This window comes from Ischnura elegans, chromosome 4 (genome assembly GCF_921293095.1).
Source record: "Ischnura elegans chromosome 4, ioIscEleg1.1, whole genome shotgun sequence".
Taxonomy (NCBI): Eukaryota; Metazoa; Arthropoda; class Insecta; order Odonata; family Coenagrionidae; genus Ischnura; species Ischnura elegans.
The window spans coordinates 43,749,439-43,774,654 of record NC_060249.1 but is presented as its reverse complement, the minus strand read 5'-3'; the positions used below and the strand labels follow the sequence as shown (position 1 = coordinate 43,774,654).

The 25,216-nt window shown below is 38.2% G+C and overlaps 1 protein-coding gene across 5 annotated transcripts in view; it reads right to left on the bottom strand.

Annotated features, from left to right (window-relative positions):
* The window catches only part of LOC124157376 (coiled-coil domain-containing protein 177), an 89,616-nt gene that overhangs the window by 20,647 nt on the left and 43,753 nt on the right, over nucleotides 1-25,216 (bottom strand). Inside the window, exons 1-2 of one of the 5 annotated variants that reach the window (XM_046532046.1) lie at nucleotides 7,159-7,276; nucleotides 4,583-4,854 (exon numbers count right to left, since the gene is read on the bottom strand). The exons of 1 other annotated variant lie outside the window; for it this stretch is intronic. In XM_046532046.1, the coding sequence (XP_046388002.1) occupies nucleotides 4,583-4,804 (222 nt within the window). In that variant the 5' untranslated portion in view covers nucleotides 4,805-4,854; nucleotides 7,159-7,276. Of the gene's footprint in view, nucleotides 1-4,582; nucleotides 4,855-5,574; nucleotides 5,729-5,754; nucleotides 5,916-7,158; nucleotides 7,277-25,216 lie in introns of those variants that run through there. 3 more of the 5 variants (XM_046532048.1, XM_046532049.1, XM_046532047.1) reach the window with 3 other exon arrangements.

Genomic DNA, 25,216 nt, shown 5'->3' with positions numbered 1-25,216 from the left:
GTGCTGATGTTAAATGGATAGCTGTCCCAGGATTATGCATGCTCTATTCACTTATATGAAGAGTTCTGTGATTTATAAGGCCAAAAATAAAAAATTTACACTTAAAACCATATAGTATGAATTCATGCTAGAGAAATGCTCAACCATACTTGTGCTCAATATTTTGCATTTTTCAGCTGTATTTATATGGTTGATTTTAGCTGATTTTTATTTTTTTTTCTGGTTTTAGCTAATGTACTCTTATATGATCTATAAATTGAGGGGCATGAGGAAGTAGGTAAATCTTAGTCTCTTTGTTGCAGTGGATAATTTTTGCTGAACTGGAAAAACTCTTTTGAAAAATCAGTGGTGGGCCTTCAGGTAAAGAGAGAGAAAAGCCACTTCACTTATATTCTATCAGAATGTCTGTTTACTTCAATTTACAAAAAATAAGATGTAAACTTCGCTTTAAATGTGCAATTTTCAGATGGTCAAATAGAAACTGGCAGTGCAATGCTGCCAACAGGACACTGACACATCCATCAATCTGCAAATTTTTAGAGGCCTTGTAAATCGATGGACCTAGCTCTGCCATTTCACTCACAAATGTGACGAGACACAGAGGGGCAATTCATGTAAACAAAGGAGTGATGGACTGAGGGTGAGCTGAAAAGGATTATCCAGTTAACCTGAGGTGGGGTAGTTGGCACTGCAGAGTGTAATTATTCAATTGCCATGCTGTAGAGATAAGGCATTAGTGTCATCACTTGCCATAACCTTCAAGGCATGGGCATCCTAAGGCCACTTTCTGAGGGGTACCCTAAAAAGCCATGGTTACTTCAAGCCACAACACCAGGGCAGGGCATGGAAAGCGGACATCTGAAAGTGGTCTTAGGAAGTTACAGGGTCTTTCCAATATAACAGTGCATAACCCCATGAAAGCCCACGGGGAAATTGTGAAATTTCCCAAAGAAGGTATAAAAGGCCCCCCATGAACATCCCACTTCTTCTACCACGGGATATTACATGAAACCTACAGGAAAGGCCCTGTGGAAATCGCTAAAATATTTAAGCACTTGCATGCATTAAATCACTTAAGCAGTTAGTAAAATGGTTAGTAAATGCTAAGAAAAAGCACCCAAAGCATTTCCTTACATTGCTTGATGAGTATCATAAAGCGAGCCATCCATGAGCAGGTGCATGCGTGCATATTAAAATAAAAAAAAACATAATGGATAATTTAATATCAGCAAACATTCATAAGCATTTGTGCAGACTTGGATAAAATGATAAAACAATCCATAAAGTTAACTCTCTCCGCTATATTAAGACAGAAAGAAATGTTCACCTTGCAGTACATACCAAAAAGAGACTGATGCCCACAAATTAGAAAAATATTTCCTAAAAAAAGGGTTCAAGGCATCACTTTTAATCAATCAAAAATACAATTCACAAAAATATTCGTAAAAGGGTAAATCAGCTTCACATTAAATAAATGTTTACACAGAAAATAATATGACAGTTAAAAGTAAGATGGCAAGGATTGTGTGCACAAGACAAATTAACTGTAGTTCATCAAAAGAAAGTAGGTAGGAACAGTTTGATAGCCACTGCGCACTGAATCACCAATAGAAAATGTGCAACATTCAAACTTTAAATGGTGGGTAAGCACAAAAAATAGACTAGTAAGACAAAAACCAAGTGTAAGGAAGAAAGATATTATCAACATCAATAGAGACTTTCAACCATTTAGATGAGAATTTTATATTCATAGCTTAATGGCATTAAAATATATGCTCAGCATTTAAATAATGCACTAACAGTAGTATTGAAAAATCATAATATCTAGTCATTGCTTGAAGTTATCGAGTTAAGGATATGATGATATTTAAAAAAAAATGATGAAGGTCTTGACAGCTTGGCTGCATAAAATATATTTTCTCCTGGGGTAAGATTAAACCAAAACTTTATCCAATTTATGAATATTTCTAGATTAAATATTTAAAATTTTCACACCTTATGAAATTAAAATCCACAGTTTGCCTAATATAAATCACTTTGAAGGAAAATTGACAAAGAAAAATTAATTCACGCACAATTACTGAAAATAGGTTGTCTTTTCTATCCTGCTTCCTTTCAACTTGCTATTTGAAACACAGTTACAGAGAAGAGTTAAATCAAAGAGGCACATAAGGTTTTAAAAATTTAGGGCAGATACTGGAAAATAAATAATGATGGCACCAATAAGGGAAACAAAGTATTCAGAAGAAGCCACTAGAGCCCATAACACCATTCATTATCAGCCATGGTGAATTCTTCAGGAGTAGTATCATTGTTTCCAAGATATAAAAAACAACTATCAGCAGAACTCGGATAATCATGATGATGCCATTTAAATAAATCAAATCAAAGCCTCTAATTTAGACACATTCAGGGCTGACACAGAGAAATAAAAGAAAGTATAACTCAGTATCCTTTACATGTATGTAATGGGCTAATAAGAAACAATTACAGGCGACTATGTATAAGATAAAATAAGTTAAGAGAGGTAGACTGAAAAAAATTATTACTTTCAAGATATTCCCTTTAGGATAATCATTCATCCCAGTACAAAAGGATTATTTGAAGAATGTATGCCTTCAGATTTATAACTTAAGCAACGGAGGCCACTTACATAAATAGTATGTCTTTAAGCATAAAATGATTAACAAAAACTCTGCATCGTTAATTTATTGATCAGAATTGCAAAGGGCTTAATTGTGAATTAAAACATCTCACATTCAAAGCAATAAGAAGTAAGAAATGCAAAGGCTCACTAAGGAAGGATTTCCTAATTTACGGGGGATAAGTAATCATTCCACCAACCTTCCAACAAATACAACCTACCATCTATATTAGATAAGAAAAAGCTTTAAGCTTTGCCAAGCCCACAAAATTTATTCCATGAGAAGTCTTTCGATGTGGTAGTACCTTCATATTACGTGAATAAAGAGGCATACGGTGTGACAAATATCTTATTTTAATATTAAAAACATCCATGTATTCCATAAAAATATAATAATTTGGCAATGGGTTTATCAGGATTTTACTGTGCTATTAGAAAAATCAAAGTATATAAATGCCTGTACTTGGGGTCAAGAAAAAAGAAAACCTTTTCACCATGTATTTCTTTATAATTTCAGAACATAAAACTGAAGCCAATTCAAACCAAAAAACTTCGCAGAGTAAATGACATTAAGTCCTGTTAGACCAACCTGTTATTAAGACCAACACTTACGGAGACATTTAGTGTTCAAGGGGTGGACTAAGGTTATCATTTTGGGAGAGGAGGACTGTTACCTTAAAGTACTTTTCTGCATGGCTAGCGGCTCTCCCTGCTCAAACCCAAAAACCCAAGACTGCTAGAATTCATGTTTACACCCAAATGAATTAAGAAAAACAAGGAAATATCCTTCTCAGGCCTTCACCCACACCCACTGACTCTCCTCCTTATTTCCGAAGGGGTTGTACAAGACAGATAGCCATATTTTATTTTTCCCAGCTGAATTTTAATTAAAGCAACTTGACCTGAATACGCCACTAAAGCCTAAGCATGTACTACGTAGTACTAGTGAATGTAGTCTGAGGCCACACTATGGCTTAATTCCATGCAATGTTAATTTCATGGCTAAAACCTACCTACTCAGGAATGTATGCTAAAATGCATAAATTAGGAAATGCATGTTACTGATCTGTATCTACCCTATGTATGAATTAATGACTAACAGTAATTATTTACGTTTAACAAATATACTTTTTTTAAACCTTGACTTTTACTGACTCAATTGCAAAGATGATGGAGAGGGACAAAGGCGTGCCATGTAGAGATTTCACTAATATTGGTATTGACTATAGTTTTGCAGCTGAATTAATACACTTAACTGTTCCATGATATATTTAAATTTAAAATAATGAAAATTATCCAATCTAACATTGGAGTGCCCACTTGAATGCTATTTCACCTCTACATCTAGTTTATTATGGGAATCTAAATTATTAATGTGAAGAAAAAACTGTAGTTCTAATTATCAATCTACCTCCAAAACTTGCGCAGTCAGACTAGTCCCAAATAAATTTTATGTGCTAAAATACAATTTCCATTCTGGATCACAAACTCCAAAAATCAAAATGAATGGAATAGAAAATTATCCAATTAACCTTTCATATATTTCTTTGGATATCAATCATACAAAGAATAACAATAAACAAGTAAACTATACATTATTGTGGTATAATTCATACAAATCTCCATTATAAACACTTTCATTGCATGCTAATAGCAAATTTTCCATTACTTTTGAAATCGTTGACAGGATAGACAGATTTAATATAAGGTAAGAATTACACATAAATCAAGGCTGAGAAGTTGGCATTGAACCAAATATGTTTTCTATGCGGTAACCAGGTAAATTACAAGCTGTCAATGTGACATAAAAATGCCTAATAGCAACCATGAATAGGGAATGATATACATAATTACACTAGCATGAATGCTGATCAGCATGTTGCAAAGGGTATAAACATAGCCTACAACTTGTAAGATTATTCCATTTCATGTACTTGCCTTCAATCCAGTTCTACGGCAAGCCTCTAATGATCGAGGACTTGTTAGAACGTATGGGCATTCATCTGCTTTGGGGCCATCAAAGTTGTAGAGATCTAGACGTAATTTGGATCCCTTGCGTCGAAAAGTGGAGTGCTGGCTGTGTTGTGATGAGAGGCTATGCGTGGGGGGTGGTGGGGGTGGAGGGGGCAGGGATGTCCAACTATCAGGTTTGGTCCTCATCCCACAGTGGATGCTGCCGGTGATTTAGAGCTCTGGGCTCTAGAAACCATCTGCGAGAGATGGGAGATGGTATGAGGTCAAAAGCATGTCGGGTGCTATGCAGGACATTCTGCAGAGAAACTAACATGATGCAAGCTCATACGTGAGATGTGTTCCTTAGAGGGAAAAAATGGATCTGGGTATGAGTAGTTTTTTTGTCATTGTCATCTCTATCATTTACTTGAATGCTATGCTAGAGGATACTGCACGGTATTTTGACAGCATCTTTCATCTGCCAAGGCTTACTTTTGGACTGGGAAATTAAATTACTTCTATGTGGAGTACATTTAATACTAGCATAAAGATAGACTTAGGGCAGTAATATGAAATACAGATAAAATTCTTAGGTGCTAAATATTTCTGATGAATAACAACATCTATAGCCACAAAAATTGAGAGATTATCACAGTGTAAAAAGAATTCAGCAATACATGAATACCTCGTAAGCATGTGACTTCACACCACTGATTTGTTGTGAGTAGTTTTATGCAATTAATCAGCAACTGATACACTCAATTTTTAATGCAAAATTATTAAACAATAAGCAATGATATCAAGCAAAATAAACAAGCATAGCAAAAACTGCACACGAACTAAGAGATGACATAATAAATAAAACAGCACAAAAAAAACAAAGAAATAAGCCGGGGATACTATGGAATATTGCCACTACAGATGAACTGTCCTAATTAGGCGTGGGTTCCTCCTCGAATATATTTTTAATTACTTACGGGAAAAATAAGTAAACACACTCTGCTCGGAAAAACTTCTATCTCGCTAGAGAGGTATCACAACATGGGACGTAAGGCGAGATCGAGGAAGAATGGTTAGATGCATCCGGAATGCGAGTCGCTGTGCGCAATTTTTAAGGTCGTCTGAATGATCGATCTAGGGTACGACACTCGACGCACCTGTTCGAAAGATGAGTGAGAGAGAGAGAGGTCGGCTGCTAGGGGGATAAAGCCTGTGGACGCAGCAGAAACAGCAAGCGAGCAAGCAAGCACCGCAGCGCAGACGAAGTGGGGGTATCTGGGCAGGTATAGTAAGAGCGGCGAGGGCGCCAGACGAGTCTGCTCTGCGGCGGCAGGGAAGTGAAAAAAATCTAGCGGCCCCTCCACACCAAAGCATCCTATCACCTCCCCCCGCGCCTCGCTCGGGCGGGGAGGATCTCCTCGCTCTCCACCGCCAACGAAGCCGGGATCGGCCGGGTTTCCACACGCAATCGTCCCCTCTCGTCTCTCTCTCTCATCTCTTCTCCGAGCTCCACGTTTCCACATGGCCGGCCGCAGGAGGCCCCACGCCCCCGATTGTCGATCCATTCACGCAGTTCACCGCACCCACGCACGCAGTGAGAGAGACAGAGAGAGAAAAAAAAGGGGCTAGGCTACATCCTGCTTTTTAGATTCCTGCGCTGTCCAAAATGGTCATTAGCGTACAGGTCAATCCCTCCATATGCGGTTAGTGGTGACTCCTACTTGCTGTAGATAGCCCATTGCTTGGAAATCCTTCGGGAAAAAAACAGGTAAATAAAGGTAAAACAATAATGAAATTACCTTATATATGTTCGCAAATTTCTGAGGGCATCAATTTTCAACTTCTTCCCCTTTGTACAGACAACACGTCACTCTGTGCGGTTGATTTTCAGGATGTAGAATGTCCGACCCAAGATGAGTTAGATTCAAGGCGAATGAATGAGAAGTCATTCATCAAAAGTTGCCAGCAACGATTTGCATTTTTCTCCGAAGGGAAGGTCGTTCACATTATTGAGGGCAGGAAAGAGTGGTGGAGAGAAACCTGGCGCTGGAATCGGTCAATTAGCCTAAGCAACCACAGTTTTGGGTCCTATCCGACAAACTGAGCGCAGTTATCTACAAATATCCTAACACTAGCAATTAATGGTTGAGATATCTCTGACAAAGCTCAACCACCGACAAGATTCAAACCTGTGTCTTCGAGATGGGATACCAAAACACTAGTCACACTACTCAACTTTTCGCTCCACTTTTGTTTACGAATCTCTGGTCACCAAATAAAGTGGTGCAGACGCGAGACAAAAACTGCCGTGCCACAACTAGACGGTCCAAATCTCTGATCGAACGTCACGGGAACACCTTAATGCGGGTGGGAGATAACCTCGAGCATCGTGGCAACGTTCGCTCGAGGCGCCGAAGCAGACAAGCAGGCGAGAAAAGCGAGCGGTGCGTCAGAAACTCGCAGGAAAAAAAAACGAGGCTAGAGAGACTTTTTTTAATCCGTCATCTCCTAACGAGGGATTCGATGGACGAAATATTGCGACCCAATTCCCAAGCACTTACACTTCCACGCGTGGGACGAATTCCTTGATTTTCCACCGTCCCGAAGGAGCGGAGCGGCGGTAGCCATAAGCTCACTCGGAGACCCCTCTCACCACGCAGGCCTGAAATGGAAAGTCTGCGACCCCTACCGCGTGATCAATAAGCGACGAGTGCGCATGCCTGGAACCGCAAGTAGCATTCCGCCGCCGTACGTACAAGGACCGTCAGCGCCACTTTCAATCACTGCAGCTGTACGAGAGAGAGCACGTGACGGTCTTTTGCGCGGTCATGATTGATTGTCCAGGCGACGGGTGAGATTCGTCGCCAATTGGATAGGCCCCCTCTCCGTGACAAAGGGAAGTTATTGCCGCCAAAAAAGACTCGCTCTCGGCCCCGGGTGAAGGGTTCGTGAATAATGGCGGGTGACGGTGTCGTGAGTCGGGGAAAAAATCCTGCAGCATGCGTGATGATCTCGTTTGTTTTGATCTGCGCAGCGAGCGGAAGGCGAAGTTGGTTGGTGTGAGATATTTTGATAGAGTGAACCTACGGGTTTGCGCGCGGGTCAGAAAAATTAAGGCAATTGGTTGCCTCGACTTCTCTGACCCGCACGCAAACCCGAGGGAAGTTCATTCATCGTATTTGCCGGAAAAGTATTAAATAATACATATTTTGATAGCTTTGCCACTTGAATGCGATTCATTCATCCAGTGGCGTAGCCAGGATTTTCGTTCGGGGGGGTGGGGGTCCAAAACCAGGGGGGAAAATTTTTTGAAAAACCGGGCTCTTAAGTAATGGGTTTTCAACTAATTTTAACACTTTTCATAATCGAAAAAAACTTAATTTGGTAAAGAAATATTTTGTTAATTCCTGAATTTTCAATATTTTGTATTCTTTTATGAAGGAAAATAATTGTTTTTATATTTCGGGGGGAATACGGACCCCCCGGACTCCCCCCTGGCTACGCCACTGCATTCATCCAAAATAACTTCTGTTTTTAGTGAATCAAATTTTCCGAATTTATCAGACAATATTTGCTCGTCCATTCAGTGGCGTAGGTAACTAAGAATATGCTTTGGGATGGGGGGATGGTCTTAGGTGGCGATGAGGGTGGGGGTCAATGGCAAAATGTTTGAAAAATGACATGAATGGATATACATTTTCACATCATTTTGCACTAAATACTTAACTTTAAGCAGATGCAGTTATTAAATGCCAAAACTAGACGATATCTTTAAATATTATTTTTGATTTCTCTGAGGCTTCGGGGGGGTATGCGAGTGGATCTCTATCCCCTTATCCTCCACATAGTTACGCCACTGCGTCCATTAGTACCAGAAAAATATCTATAAATGTAAAACGCTAAGTGAGTATAGTATATAGTTTAATTTGTACTGAAAGTACTGCTAGTTGCCGAATTTGCCTTCAATCGTATTGAAAATTAGCATAAACAGCATCTAGGTGATTATTAACACCTCGATGCAGTGGTTAATTTTTGTTTGGTGGAATTCATTTACCTACTTTCTCGGAGTTACATGAATAGAATTTCAGAATTGAAGTGAATACATATGATGATAAAATTGTTATATTTGATTCTATTTTCATTATCCCTAAAAGAAATGTACCCTTTAACCTATTGCGAAGCTCGTAATTTTATTTCTGGCCCATCTTAATGGGGAAGGCTCTATTAAAGATAGTGATAATCGTCATTTTACACCGTTATAGAAACGAGAGTATAATACGAAGAGCTAGAACAAAAAAATGAAGCTTGCGAAGACAGAAAGCTGGGATAAACTCTGATCATATTAGATAAAAGGCTTCAACAGCAATTTTACCGCAATTTGGTTACGTCATATCCGACGTACCGTTTGCTTCGAAAACAACAGACTGCCGGATACAAAGCAGCCCTTGAAGTGCTTTGCTCATCACCCAACAAATAAGGATCGGGGTTCTTCCGGAAAGAAAGAATAAATTCCAAGTTTATCAATTGGTCCATTCGGTCATGAAAAACGTTCTCCACAACACAAACCAAAAACATGTTAAATATCTGAGGTGCGCTCTATTCAAATCTATGGTACTGATAAAATTGACCATTAAGTGTAATAAACAGCCAAATAAATGGAGTGAAACGAAAGGTAACGAATTATTTACTACTCTTCCCCATAAATTCAATATAATAAATACCAAGTGGCATAAACAATAAGATAGGAAACCATGAGATGCAAAATCTAGATGCATACTATAGATCAAGTCCCAGTCCATCTATCTTCCACTATCCCGGGACATCTAAAAATATTCAAATGATAATTTTTTTCGAAAATTGACCAGCGATTCTTCATCTACTTACGGGGTAATTTTCCAGTAAATGACCAATTATATATAGAATGAATAAGTTACTTTTGAAAAATGAGCGGTAGCTATTGATTTCAATCAGGAAGTTGTGGAAATCGTGTAGTTTCACATTAGCAGTTGAGGTGGAAATACAAAGTTTGGCGAATAGTTCTTCTCAGAGATCCCGAAACCGCACCCTTAATTTTCGAGTTGGATGAACGAGAGATTGCCGCCAAAGACTTTAGAGGCTGTTTCTCCGCCACCTAAATCGCTATATCTTACGCTAACATCATCAGCGTCCTCATTTATAATACGTGATTCCATTACACAGCGCACTGTAATCACAACAGTGACGCACACAAATTTCTGAGAACCTAATTACATCCGCTACTATCGCGAAGTTTCCCATTTAGTCCTGAGCCTAGGTACACATATTAGGTAATTTCATCTCCTGAATTATAGCACAACTTCATTACTCTCTCACACAATATTGATTTTGCCTTAAATGAAAACGGCTAAGTTTCAGCAGCAGAGAAATTACAACATTATAATCAAACTCAAAGGCGAGACAGATGAATAGGAATAGGTGTAATGTAAGATTAAAATTATTAATATTCAGTATCAAACATAGGGGATTACGGAGGAAAAAATAAGAAATAAGTTTAAAAAGAAATAACATTAACTCCTCCTGACTGGATTTTCAGCAAAATAATCAGATAGTAATTTCGTATAATAAACGCGCAAATATAATATTCCTATGTGACCAAATTAACGGACAAGTAAGGGTAATATCAACGGTGATACGGTACGGCGTAACCAGCTCCTTACTACCAAACGAAAGCGTTCCTACACGTCCAATATGTTCCAATTGGTTTTCAGGCGAGGTAATAGACTAGCGGTAATGAACTAACAATATAAAATGACAATGAAAAGGAGATATTAGGGTCTTAATGTGTCAGCATTACCATTAGATACTACCAAGCACTGCTGAACACACTGCAAGTGGAAATGAAAATGAAAACTGGAGGTATGAGAGGGTCGCGTGAATCTACCCTCCGCCAATTCCCAAAAAGGTACCACAAAGGCAGTCAACTACCATGGTTCAATCAATACACGCAGGAACAAAAATACTCGAAGGACAGAAATAATTTCTGTCGCGGATCCGGAATTCAATTAATTGCAGCAATAAATATCAATTAATAGCACAGAAGGAAGTATTCCTGTCAGGGCCGGCCTTAGGGCGGGGCGACCGGGGCGACCGCCCCGGACCCCGCGCTTTGGGGGGCCCCGCGTTCGTGAAAAAAATTAAAATATACGATAGTTTTGAAAACGCAATTTCAACTATTACTGTATCTTAAGTCCGTTTCCACACAAAAAATAATATTATGAAGAAGGAATAATAATGCAGTAATTTTTATTGTGCAATTGCGTTTGTCAGTACAGTACTGTGTCGTGTGAGTGATAACAACGAGTGAGAGAACTTGACATGAGGGGAATACATACTTAGCCAGAGAGTGGTAGGGATTCAAAATGCTCGAGTTTGTAGATGGGGTATAGAGTTTAATATTTTAAGTGAAGGGCCCCGCACTGAAGGTTCGCCCCTAGCCCCGCACCTGCTAGGGCCGGCCCTGATTCCTGTTATAGTAACGTATTCGGCCGAAATTTCGCGAAAAAAGTGTTGGTAGAGGTCTTAAAATTTCTCTGATAGCATGGACGCTGTAGAAGTTGGCACTATGCTTGGATTTGAGGAATATATTATGTTATACTTAACGCAGATCGTCAGTTACTCTCTCGCCCAGTGATTCAACCCAAAGGTTGGTTTGGATAGGTGAAGTTAGAGCTCACCCCGGGCTAAGTCGCAGGCCTGTGAAATTCACGCTACATGGTATGGTGCCCAGCTTTTTTTCCTGGGCCACCTCGCACTCAGGGGATTTTCTTCGGAGACGTCCGAGGGATTCACCCGAGATAATAACCCCGGATGCTTCGATCAGAAGCTCAGCGCTCTATCCCTTAAGCCAGGGATCGGCTACCTACGGCTTGCGAGCCGCATGCAACTTTTTCAGTGTGAAATTGCGGCCGTCCAGTTCCATGCGCAAAAAATAATAATTATATTATTTCATTTTCAAGACTCTAAACATATTGCAAACAGAATAAAAACAAAGAATTTAGGAAGAAGAGATGCTTTATGCGTCCCCATAATAAATACATACATATGGTCAAATTAAAGAACTTTCGAAATGTAGCTGCGCAGCGAGTTGCATAACTTTGGACTCTTCCATCTCTTAAGGTAGCCGACCCCTGCTCTAGCTAACACGATTCCCTGTTCGTTAGCAAAAGGAAAGAATTTTCGAGGAGAAAAATTGTTTTCTGACACATAAAATTCATCTAATTTTGGGGAGTAAGGGTGGAGAAGTTCTTCAGCACTGCCGTCCATTATGGTATAGCATTTGAAGGAAGCCACCGACATCTGAGGTCATGTGCGCCATGAGGGCAGGGTAAGGAAGGAAGGGTGGAGAGGAACCCGGCGTCGGAATTAGCCTGCTCATATCTAAAGGCGCCAAGGGGACCACGGCTTAACGTTCCATCCGACGGACGGATGTTGCGCTTGAAATGTTCTCCGCACGTCATTCAAGCAGGGATCGGGTAGTCTCTACATTACTCTGACACCGCCGGAATTTGAACCCGAGCCCACGGGGTGGGAGGCCAACACACCAACCCTCTTCCCTAGTGCCGTCCACTTCCATTGACCAAGGTCAAGAGCAGAACGCACGTGCTGGAGGACGAAAGTCTCTCAGTCATTTCCAAGAAAAACCGATCGATGGCTCTAAATCGACCGAAGCAAGGCCTAATCAGGGCTCTAAATGGCCGGGCACGCTATGCCCACCAAGCGTGCGGATTCTCGCAAGCAAGAATTGCGGTGCAGAAAACTGGAACCATTTCGTTGTTGGTTACGTTTTGCTTAATACAGTAGATTCCGCTTAATGGGTCCACCGGTTACTTGGGGCAGCCGCTTAATTGGGGCAGATCTTGAAGAACAGAACCCAAAAGAGGAATATCCCAGAGCATTCTCCGCTTAATTGGGACGGCATGCCGCTTTATTGGGCCATGAGTCGGCGACATAGACTCTATACTAGCGACGAAATTATATTTTTTTGTTTTCAGAATACTATTTTTTTAATTTTCGTCCTTTGATTTACTCTTAATTTTCACAAATGTTCTTAATCTTGCCCTATAGGACTTTTCTTTATTAGGACTAAGTAAAAGACATTCACTCGGCGTCGCCCGAGGCTGTGAAAAATATTTTTAACTAAATTGTTATGATTCTTAAAAATGATAATAATTTAAATAATTACTAACTACTAATTACTAATTACTAACTAACTCAAATTAATGGTTTAAGAAACTTAGGTTGCATTATAAAAGTTCTTTAGTCTTCTTTCTACCATTTCAAAGTTCTTTATGCCCATATACGAGAGAGTTCGCCTAATTGGGGCAACCGCTTAATTGGGGCAAAATGCATAAGTCCCGATATGTCCCAATTGACCGGAATCTACTGTATTAGTAAATTATTCTCTTGTTATTCTCTGTCCTCTGTAGTTGGCCTCGTGCTGTTTTTGGACTGAATTAAATAAATAAATAAGTAAGCAAATAAATAAATGAATAATTAAATAAATAAATAAACAAATGGCCAAATAAATAAATAAACAAATGACGAAATAAATAAATAAATTTTGGTTCGTGGCGAATACTTCCATCCAGTCCATATCTCATAAAAATTCAAGTACCGGAACGCATACTCACACATTTAATCTACACATGATTTTCAAAAATAAGCCGTCGCCCCCCTAAAACTTCCAAAATTTTAAAATTGTTATAAAAGTTACGATGAGCAATCATATATTACCAAACATAAAAAACGATGATTTTTTTGACATAACAGAATTTTCCCTGAGAGGTGCCGGAATGCCTTTCCGGTGAGTTCCGGCCTAAATTAAGCGCTGCTTGTATCTCAGACGACTAGATAAATTTTCAGATCATCTGTAGCCCAAGACTTCTCCATTCGTTTCGTCAAGGAAGTAAATTCTACCGCTGACAAGGCACAAGGTTTCATAAGTAAATAAAAAGATGAAATCACATTCGGTGCATTCGGAAAGGCGCTAGAAATCCATTCGATTCTAGCGCCTCCTGACCAACACGTAGGCTGAAAGCAGTCAGCATTTTAACGTAAATATATATTCAAGAGCGCTACATGCGGTAACTTGCTCTTCAAGAGTTTTACTCCAATGTGGGTTGACTAATGCATATATATGAGTAGAAGACATATATTTCACGTATTTTTTACTTAATTTTAAACCAAAACACATAATTAAGCCGCATATAGGAAAAAGTAATTAGTTACTTTTTTGATCGGGAGGAACAGCAATTTTTAACAATGATTTTACTTCATTCAATATTTTAGAAACCACAAATTGGATGCATTTTCCTCTTGATCAATAATATCTTCAGTTCTTTTTCTGATCGCACTGAAAGTACTGAATAGTTTTATTACACCGAACAATTTTTATACACTTTGTGTATTTAAACTATTTAGTTTTCCTTCCACTTTCAATTCGAATAACGCCTGCTCGTTTTCGAAGTTAATCATGTATGCACGTAAGCAAGGGCAATAGGAAGAATTGATTGAAGAGAAATTATTACTAAAGTCATTGCATGAGATAAATTGTGGACATAAGCAGGTGGTGTAGATTAGATTTTCTTCCAATGAAAAGGAATTTTCTCGTTTACAAAAGAGGAAAATGAAGACAAAGGCAGCAAAAATCGATGGATAAAATTCTGTTGGCAGTAACAGTAGGCGTTATATGTCTGTGAATACTTGAGTTTTGAAATTTGATGCAAAAAATATCATCGAATGACTTCTTTCTTCGTATATTTCCTTGGACGATGCAGGCTACAACAATTTTCTCAATAATTTTCTTCCCTTTTTTCATCGAGCCGTAAATGGGGCTTAAAACTTTTGAATTTAAATTTTTTTATCATCATTCAAAGGACAACAAAGTATGCTTCACGAGTACAGCTTCTATTAGAGAATTTTACGAGGTGGAAAGTTTTCCACCGATGAAATGGATAGCAAGAGTAAATGAAATTTGGATATATCGTTGGCTCATGGCTATTTCACACAGGCCATGAGATGGACACGAAAGAATACTACTCAGAGACGGTGCTTACTCAATTGAATTCTTCATGCAAGCGTCGACACATAGGTAACAGATGTTTTACATTTCGGCAACATTATTATTACTAATCAAAAACTCATTGCATCAATGCATCGTTATTGCTTTGATCCTTAATTCGCTATCGCCAATGGTTATAAAATGCTGCTGCTATTTCATGCCGAATTCCGTATAGAGAATTAAGCCATCGACTTATAGTTTTGATTCGAGCTTCGCTCCTGGCACCGATTGCTACAGCCTTGACCGCTAAGATGATCGATGTCATTTTAGCTGAAGGCAAAACATAAAAGAAATATCAAAGTCAAAGCGAAGGCTGAGCGAAGACCCTATCTTCGTGCAAATGCAGATAAATTCCTAAATGTGGCTGCATGTTTCATTCAAGAGAGCGGCATTGTTTACATTAATTTTCAAAGTGTTAGCCTTTTCAATTATTCAAGGAGTTGATGTATTTTAGATGCTTTCCCTGGCGTGGCTACTCAGAGTGTATTTGATTTACACTGGAGAATCTTTCCAATTTAAGGCCATTAACTTCCACTGCTACGGACAGTGGTCAGAAGCCACAAAAATGTAAAGAGCATCACGATTTAAGAGCACGGATCCCCGTAGAAAACATTGAAATGCTCAACACACTGTCCGCATTCTCTTTAAAACAACAACGACTGAATGCTTGAGAAAAAAAAGTTCGCTAAACTTCATATTGAGAGCGGCGAGAAACCTCTCTGGGTGAGCAAAAGAAATTACGGACAGTTTCGAGAAAGATAGAATTCGTATCCAAATGTGTTTAATTTCCCTATTGAGCTTAGTTTATTCCAAAATATCATCCGGTATTTTTTAATGTTCTTCATTCACCGAAAATGAGGATTTTTGAAGCTTTGAAAGCAAATCACTAACGCAATGAAGCAAATTTCAGCTAATATTCAAGGGTACATATGATATTTATTGCTGTATCACATTGTAGATACTTAGATACTGTTATAAATTGTAGATAAAAAGTTGGGCAATATGAATAGATATTCAGGAAGACTATATTTTATGTAATTTCTTCGGTAACCTGAAGTTTAATTCGCCACTTGGTATAATAAACGGACATGGAAAATAATTTAACTTAAAGTCAGTAGTTAATTTGTCAATCTTAAGGTACATAGGAATTGATTGCTATTATTTAATGAACATTAAAATTATTATTACCAATGATATAATTCATGAAATTAACTAAAAAAATCAACACAAATGAGTCTATGATCATAAAGCATTTAGAAACACAGCCGACTTCAGAGCGAAAGATAAAAATCTTCATGGTCAGATAATAGTTAGAATGTTATAACGTAATCGTAGTTAGATGGGTTATCAAATAGTGACACGACAGAAAACAATATCTTGTTCCGGCTCAGGAAAACAAAAACGGAATCATAAATTGGTGGAAAAAAGATAATGGATCAACGGATAAGAATAAATATTCCAATGCATTGGTGTAGGTCATTTTCTAAGCAGATCTCATCCCATAATTTTCAATTCGTTATTCAACAGCTTTGGGGCCCACTAATTAGCAAGAGGCGATGCAGACAGTTCCCTTTCATCAAAATGATACCATGTTCTATATTAGCTTATACAAAAGAGGGATAAAAAAAATCAACAGAAACAACATTGCATCATCATTGTTCTCTGGCGAATTGAGTGGGGAATACTTCGTTTTTAAAAATAGGGCTAAACTGGTACAATTAATACAAAAGATGCCAACCAATCCACTTATGCTTATGACGTAGATCAGTGTAATGCGTGTGATTAATTGAGAATAAACCGCAGCGACAGTGTGCCTTGTCTGTAATGAACTTGTAGATATGGTTACTAACGTTACTGATGAGCACTACTTTCACCAAGCTTGGAACAAATGTCTGCTGCTGATATTAAGTATCAAGTGAATAAATAGGTATAAAACATAAATAAAAGGAGTGCCTAAAGCACTCCATCTAATAAATAATTACAGCAACGGCAGAGTAAATAAGAGTGGGGATATTAATAAAGTTTCCGAAAAACGAGTACACAATTCAAAACGTATGAATAATGGTAAAGTTCAAAAGCAATAATTTTCTCGTGTTTAGCTTAGAATGACGCTTTTTATCAATGAATTCCTATGCAAAACTATTTAGCCATTTATTTTCCTCGTAAAAATTCATGGATGGCTTCAAGTGCACCCTCTATCTTTTAACAATTTGTTTCAACCTGAATATTATTTTAATATGGGAGGACAGACGTCCCCGACATACTCCAATTCTCCCCTACGATTATTACTCCTTAAATGAAGTAAACTATTTAATAACTCCATGAGACATGAAGAAGCGGAAGTTTATAAAAGGGCGGCTGTAAAGCTCGCAGTAAACATATAAAAGTGCGATTTTCGGCTACAGCGCATGGGACCAAGATATACGTGGCAAAGTCAGTCATCAGGTGATGGGTTTTATTGGGTAACCGACGTTAACTTTTGTCCACATGCTGTTTATTTTGTATTAAAATATTATTTAAATTAAATATCACAATCACGAAGGATATGTAACAGCATTTAAATAAAATAATTTAAGTAAAAGGTATAAGTATTAATACTTACTTATCCATTCGTCCATTTCCATTGATAATACTGCTATTGGGTTTTGATTAAGCACGATTTGGGAGGTTTTCCAATCCTTCTGGGGAAACAGAGTGAGACAAAACACGATCATCTTAAGTGGAAGGAAGGATATGTATCCTCAGAGCACAATAGGATGAAATTTCGCAAGGCAGCGCCTTTGTGTAGTCTGTGTGAAAAGAGTTTTCTTTTCTTTCAGAAGAAAGGACTTAAATTAAAGGACTGGCCATGATATATTCTGCTTCCATCAAATTCTAAAAGATGTTCCATTTAAATAAAACAAATTTTTAATATTTCATTTGCTAACTTGCCTATTCAGGACTTCAATTTTTGTATCGGGTTTTGTTCGGTGCGCCAACTTCAGCACTTTTGTATACATTTACACTGAGAGCAGAAGACTCGATCAACCGCATAGCAAAAAACAAAGGTTTGAAGCATTGGATGAAATGGTCGATGTGATCTAAGCAAACCAAGCTGTATTTGTAGGATATCTTCCATCTTAAGCACGATTGACGAGGTTTGCCAACCTCTCTGGAGGAACGTGAAGTGAGACAAAACACGATCATCTTAAGTGGATGGAAGGATTTGTATCCTCACAGCACAATGGATGGTATTTCGCAACCCACCGCCTTTGTGTAGTCGGTGTGAAAAGCGTTTTCACTTCTTTCAGAAGCAAGGATTTTAATTAAAGGACCAGCCATAATACATTCCGCTTCCATCAAATCCTAGAAGATGTTCCCTGCGCGTGAACGAAAGTGAAATTCCATTGTAGGACGGTTCCAAAGGCGGTGAGAGAATATAAATAAGAATATTTTATAATATAATTGAGACGGACAAATATTCTATCATCACGAAAAAATGACAAAGAATAGTTTATTTTACGCCCTCCTCGTGAATATTCAGCAAAGAATACATCGAACAGAGTTATTTAATAAATTAAATAATAGCATTTTAAATACAGTAGCCGAAGCATTATTAAATAAAATAAATTAAAGGAGCAAAATATCAATTCTACTCAAGAAAATAAGGAAAAAAAATTCTCTTAAAATTAACAGGTGGCAGAATGAAGACTGCTCAAATCGGTTGAGGCTCGATGCATCAGTTACTCCCAGAGGCAATTCATTTGATCGCAAATGTACATTCAGGATTATAAGTTTAAAGTACAAAGAAAGTATACGTTGTTCGTAAAAAAATAATCAATGTAAAAGTTTTATTGAAAAATAGGTATCAATTACACGAAGTTCGATGAGAGAGGTCAGAGAATTAACGAAGGTAGAAACTGAACATTAAAATGATAGAGTTTCACGTAAAAATAGCTATTCGATTGATATACATAAAATGGTTTTTTCTCTTGCATGAAAAATATGTTCTCCAAGTATAATTTTAGTAATCAATCAAACTTTAGAGACCAAAATAAAACTTCAAAAGAGACAAAAATATGATATATACTATAAGCAGGGCAACCATTTTATGGTGGACCAATCAATTAGCCACATGATTTTAATTTTTATTCAATAACTTAAAGTCCATTATCCTCGCCACAACCTTTACTGCTCGCCGGGAATCGATATTAATATAACTGGAAGTGCCCGTTAAGTTTTTGGCTTCCTCTGCACGTTCCGGCGCCCCTGTTGCACCGCAATCAATAGCGAATGTGAGGTCATTAACGTCTGTTGATAACCTTCAACTCCAACGCTATACGACCGTCGATAATGTCGCTGTTATAAAAAGCTAAGGCAAGTGAATATACTTTAAGGTACTTACACTTTTCACTGTTTATTTCGCTGGTCGAGTAGTTAATAATTATTAACAATCCCCTAAGTGTTATCAATGTGGATACTTCACTTCGCCACATGATTCAGCAAAAGTGCAAAGATAACGATACAAAAAATGTTGGCATTGCACTTTCCCACCTTTATAACACCTTGAACTAAGGGAGTTGCATGTGGTTCTTGTTAGAAGCCAGATATATTTCATTGTTGCGAAATATAGATAAAGAGACCGATGGGATTGCCCAAGAAAAGAGCCAGCCCTTTCATTTTAGCCCTGTTCCATTAATCAGAGTCGAGTTTCCAGTTTACTGGCGTGTTCAATGATAAATTCACCGGCACTTGTACACGAACACTCAAGAAAGAAACATATTAAAAATCCATAATGTTACCGTTAGCTTCAATGGAATTGAGATGATCTTTTTAGCGTGGCAAAATATTGCACGAACCTTCGCCGTTTCCCTGAATCACAGAGTCGCTTGTACACAGTGTACTCTGACTTAAAAGATGAAATGAATGCAGGGTATAAGCCTAACACTGTCGGTATTAGTATTTCCCTCATTGGGAAATCGTAAGTTGCCTCGAAGACCACTGACTGTTGCCGATAGGGATAGAAACTAAAGACTTATTTGGATGCTTGTATGTACATTACGTTCCAAGTGAAGGAGCGAGACTTGAAGAATCACTATCACAAAAATTCGATGAGTTGTACCTGATTCGGAAGGAAAAATGTGAACACTGTAAGGTCTGTTTGTCAAAGAAGTTTCATCACAATTACATCAACTTTGAAAATCATGAAACTTTATCCTTTCCAGAGAAATATTCCAAAAATGGATTGTGTCTATTTCTGGGCTTTACATTTTTGAACAAAATAACAAAAAAATAAACAACAAATTTTTTTGAACAAAAAAATAAACGACTAACCATAACAATATAAATCACGCGCGCTTGAAACTCGGGAGAGGGCTAACCTCCCTAGCCCCTCCCTAGATCCGCCAATGCTGAATACCATTCAATCAGGACCAGATAAATTTTAGCCCTGTATACTTTTTCGACGGAGAGTGGAGGCGAAATGATTGAGCGGGGAATATTCGCGCTGCGAGAGAGAGAATAAACCCGCTCGCTCCCCATTGCCCAATGAACTCGGACGAGCGTACAACAGCGTTATGCCTTGTGGCCGCCACCACCTTCTCTCTCCCGCATTCACCTCGGTGCGTTCCCACCCGACACGGGTCGCCACGCACGGGAAACACTTGCTCGAGCGTTGCATATATTCCGGCAGTGAAGAGAGAGAGAAAGGAAGGATGGAGTCAGGAGCTAGGAGAGCATTTAACTATATAAATCGCTTTCTGGGTGGGGAAGGGAAGCATGGTAGAGTGACTTCCTCCCTCCGGCATTGCTACTAAAAGGTAGAGCGGCTAACTGGCGCTGACCTCGACGCATCACACGGACACGAGAGGATGGATAAAAAGAGCGGCGAAATAATTACCATGGCTCGTTTGTTCATCTGATGGACTCAAGTAAGGCGACTAGGTGGACAAGGCAAAATTCAGTCGTGTTGAAGCTTGATTTTTGTTGCTTCTTCGGGCACCTTTTAATCCTTTCAAAAATGTCCGCAGCACGACGACTAGTGAATAGTTATCCATTTACGACTTAACCCTCTTATTGCTCGTAACAAAAATAATAAATTAAAAATTTTATTGAAAAAAGATGTCAAATATTCGAACTTTGACGAGTAGAAACTGAATAACAAAATGATACAGGTTCACGTACAAATAGATATTCAATTGATATAAATTACTAGTTCATTCTCTTGGACGACAATATGTTCTCCAGTTATACTTTTAGTGATCAATAAAACTCTATAGACCGAAATCACATTTGCTGAAAGACGCCTACTTGGTGTGGCACTGGCGAGAAATGTCAAAGGTATTTTAATTAAATGTAACATCTTCGAGAAAAAAATTCTGCTATGTCATTTTTTTGTGCATCAACATGCTGCTTTTTTTATTTCACTCTGATTACAACACGAACTAACTGCATAATTAATACCGATTCTTTATTCCTGTGCTAAATTCCTGTACAATAATAAATTTAACACTAAACGACCTCAAAGAAGATATTTTGGCCCGTGGCCCTTTTCGCCTGAGAAGCAAAAACCTAAATATCGGCCCGCGGCACTAATTGTGATAATAAAGAGTGCAAATCTCAGTGCAAAGTACCATCCCTCCATTATTAAGTCAAGATGCACTTCCACTACATCTCGCCTGCTTCAGATATTTAATGAATTTAATCTCTGTCTTTACTATATGCCTTTTCTTTTTCAATTTCTAATGTATAGTACAATGGTCTCATTTAAAGTATTTGCTAAATAGAAAATAGCATTGAGAAGTTATGAATGGAATAAAGTATATCATCGTGAATATTAATTTTGGCTTTCAGCTCTAACTATACCACATTTTTTCCGAGAAATTTGGATCGCTCTGCCCGTAAATGACGCGAGTGGCGACTCTTGTAAACCCATTTTAATGGGCGATCAGTGACGAAGCCTCTAGAGACCAACTGGAGAGTACTTATCACGATTTTTGCGGCTTCATCCTTTATTAAACCATTAATGACATGAATTTCTAAATACGAGCAAAAAAATTTCCTTACATCCAGAAAGGCTTCAATGACTACATTATATTAACTTTTTCTGCTATTTTTTTAGGAAAATTTGAACATGTATCACATATTATACATACACCTTTTTACGTGTAACGCTAATACGCATGCATCAATAAATACGATAAATTGTCAGGTTATTATTTTAGGCTAAGGTTACAATAAAATATTTTTCTTCCCTTATTTTTGGTATCAGTTCACTGATATCAATATCACTCGGGTAAATCCACAAACTCGTTTGTCATGCGGAGAGCTCGCTTCCTTCTACATAATGACAAGATGATCACCTTTCACATCTGCTGACTGTTTCGAGGACCACAGTATAACGACGGGGTGTATCATATCTGATACATCATACGTTAGAAAGGAAGAATAGGGTAGTTTCTTTCATCAAAGAAAACGAGAGGCATTGATTGCGATTCGTTACCACCATTAGTGTATTCATAATATACAAATTATTTGGTTTTAGAAATACCGGTTTAGACGAATGCCAATGGTCAATTTTTATCCTCATTTGGAAAAGGCCAGATTGGCGCCCATGCGATGCCACTCCACGTGACGTCAAAGGGACCTAGTTTCTATACGAGCAGATAGCAGTTATATATCGTTTGATATTACCAATGCATGTATGAGGCACAGAGCTCAGGGAAACATCTCTTAATAATCACCTATTACAACTTCCTATGGTCGGAAAGTTTCCTTCGCTTGATAAGGTATTAATAATCCTTATTCAAGCCAGGCCCAACTGCTAGCAGGGTACTCTGCTACCTGCTAGCAGCCTGCATCGCAGCGGCGCACATATCCTCGCTCGGAGGTACCTCACACGGCGGCGGTAGCGGGAACTAGAATGACGTCACACGGGCTTTTCCCATCATTCATACTTAGCCGTCGCGTTTTCGCGCGCTTGAAATATTTCACTTTTCATTTGATCGCGAAAAATAGATATCGTCATTTAAAAATCAAAAAGCGTGAAATACGTACTCCAGGAGTAATAATCTTTTGATTTAGACATTAAAAAAGTAATAGGATACCACCCTATTGTACCCTACAGAAATAACCGGCTCCGACTGTAGCGTATCATATACGATACAAAATGCAGTCAAGGGTTAAAAGCTACTGCTTTACTGCTGCGCCAATCTTTTTCCTGACGTATTACTTGCATGAGACTTGAACCATTAGTCTCAAAAGTTAAGGGCTCAGAAAATGGACCACTATCAACATCTTCCCGCATCACAAATGTAGAACTTAAATAAATAATTTAGAGAAAATATTGAAGATTCGGGTGAATTTTTACAAGTGTTTGCCCAATACGCGCCAATAATTTCAAGATAATTGCGATAAGTCTAAACAAGTTTTCTAATTCATCACGAAAAGATTCATTGAGTAATGGTGATGCGCCCTCGAAAGATATCGATTTTATCACTTCAAATTGAAATTTTTGGGAGTCACGAAAATTACAAGTATTTCGATGCAATTACAACCTATTCCTACAAGATTGATGTGTAAAGTTTGTTCGTTCTTCTTATTTTTCAATTAAATACTAATTTTTGTGCCTGTACGATTTTTCGATTTGGTATATTGGAATTCAAATAAACTTTAATTAATAAAAGCGGTTTTTTGGGAAGTGAGAAACATAAACATATTCCGTCTTTTTCAACGTATTTGATTCCAGCGTAGCGTGTATGCGGGCGGGAATATTTGAGCATGGTTTACAATGAAACTTGGACTTACGCCATCTGTGGACTACTTTCAATACTAAAGAAGATGCCAGCAGGCTCCAGTGCCGAAGTTCACTCTGGCGTCAGAAACGAGAATGATTTCGAAAAACGGCGAGCACTCGGTCGATAAGCGAGGGAATTCAAAATTGCTAAATAATACAAATTTGAAGTAAACATTGCAGTTCCGGATCAAAAGTGAGTCTTGAAAATATGATCCAAATGGAAGTGACTAATTATTGGCATAAACATCAGTTCATAGAAGGCTATCCCACTTAAAAATGTAGGATTTCTAAGATGGCATTAACGTCAAAACAAGAAATAAAAGAGTAATTTCCCGAATAAACTTGATAAAAAAGCTAAGTGAATTGGTTAAACAAATAATTATAAATAAATAATATAGGGGTAATTACCCACTTATGGATCCTCCTTTTTACGTAAAAGAGAGAATTAAATTTTTTCACACGTAAAAAAATTAATAGTTATGCATGGGCAGGAAAACACCAAGACTTCAAGTAAAATTTCTAGGTGGACAAAGAACTGCTGAATATTTAAACACTCCCACAAATAAATTAAAATGAACGAATAAAGGAAATTGTAAACAATAATTCTATAATTTCTTCACAATCGTTAAAACAGGGGTAGTTGTTACCACAGATGAATATAACTTTTCCTGAATTAAATTGTGAACAAGATAAATAACGAAGCATTTATATAGTAACAACAACCTAAGTAAGCAGAAAAGACTGAAGCTCGAATCACTTCGACAGAAAAACATGAGATATACGTCAAGGAAATATTTGAAATCACCCAATTCAATCCTATTAATTAATAAGCAAACAAGAAGGCATTCTTGAACAATTGAGAATGGATATCTTTAACAGCGACACGTATAACAAAATAGTAGAGCCCCACTATATCTCCAGGTCCGACAGAAGCGATAAATTAATAGAGATATTTAGTCGGACGGATAGATATGGGAATACGTTTTCCCCCGAACCAGAAAGGACTTAAATAAATGCTAATCTAAATCTACATCTACATAATACCCCGAAACCCGCCTAAAAGACTTGTGGCAGGGGGTGTTAGAACACCAGCCGTTTACACATAAAAAGGAAATGCTAAATTACGATTAGCATTTATTTCAGTCCTTAATGGTTCGGGGGAAAAACGTATTCCCATATCTATCCGTCCGACTAAATATCTCTCTTAATTTATCGCTTCTTTCGGACTGGAGACTTAGAGGGGCTCTACTATAATGTTATACGTGTCGCTCTTAAAGATATCCATTCTCAATTGTTCAAGCAATCTAAGTTTTGCGCGCAGCCTCCGAGTCTCTATCGGCTCCCAGCCCAATTCGCTGTCTGTACGACCGTAGCGGTTTTTGACGAACCGCGCCGTCTTCCTTTGTATTTTATGCAGTTAGCGGATGAAGTCTTACTGCACCGGATCCCATACGCTCGCTGCAAATTCAATGTGAGGTCGGACGAGTGTGAAACAGCACATTTATTTTACTTTCTCATCCGAAAATCCAATCGTTGTCTTAATCTAGTCTTAATCTTGTTTGAGAATTTGCTTTTTATATTTAGACTACTGGTGTCCTAACACACCCCTCCACACGCCTTTTTATGCGGCTTGCCAGGTAGTGCGTAGATGTAGATGAACAGCGGAGCTAACCCGAGACAGTAATTGGAGCTGTAACCTACTTCAAACGTCAAGTCTCATGAATAGATAGGCGACTGTGGCCATAAA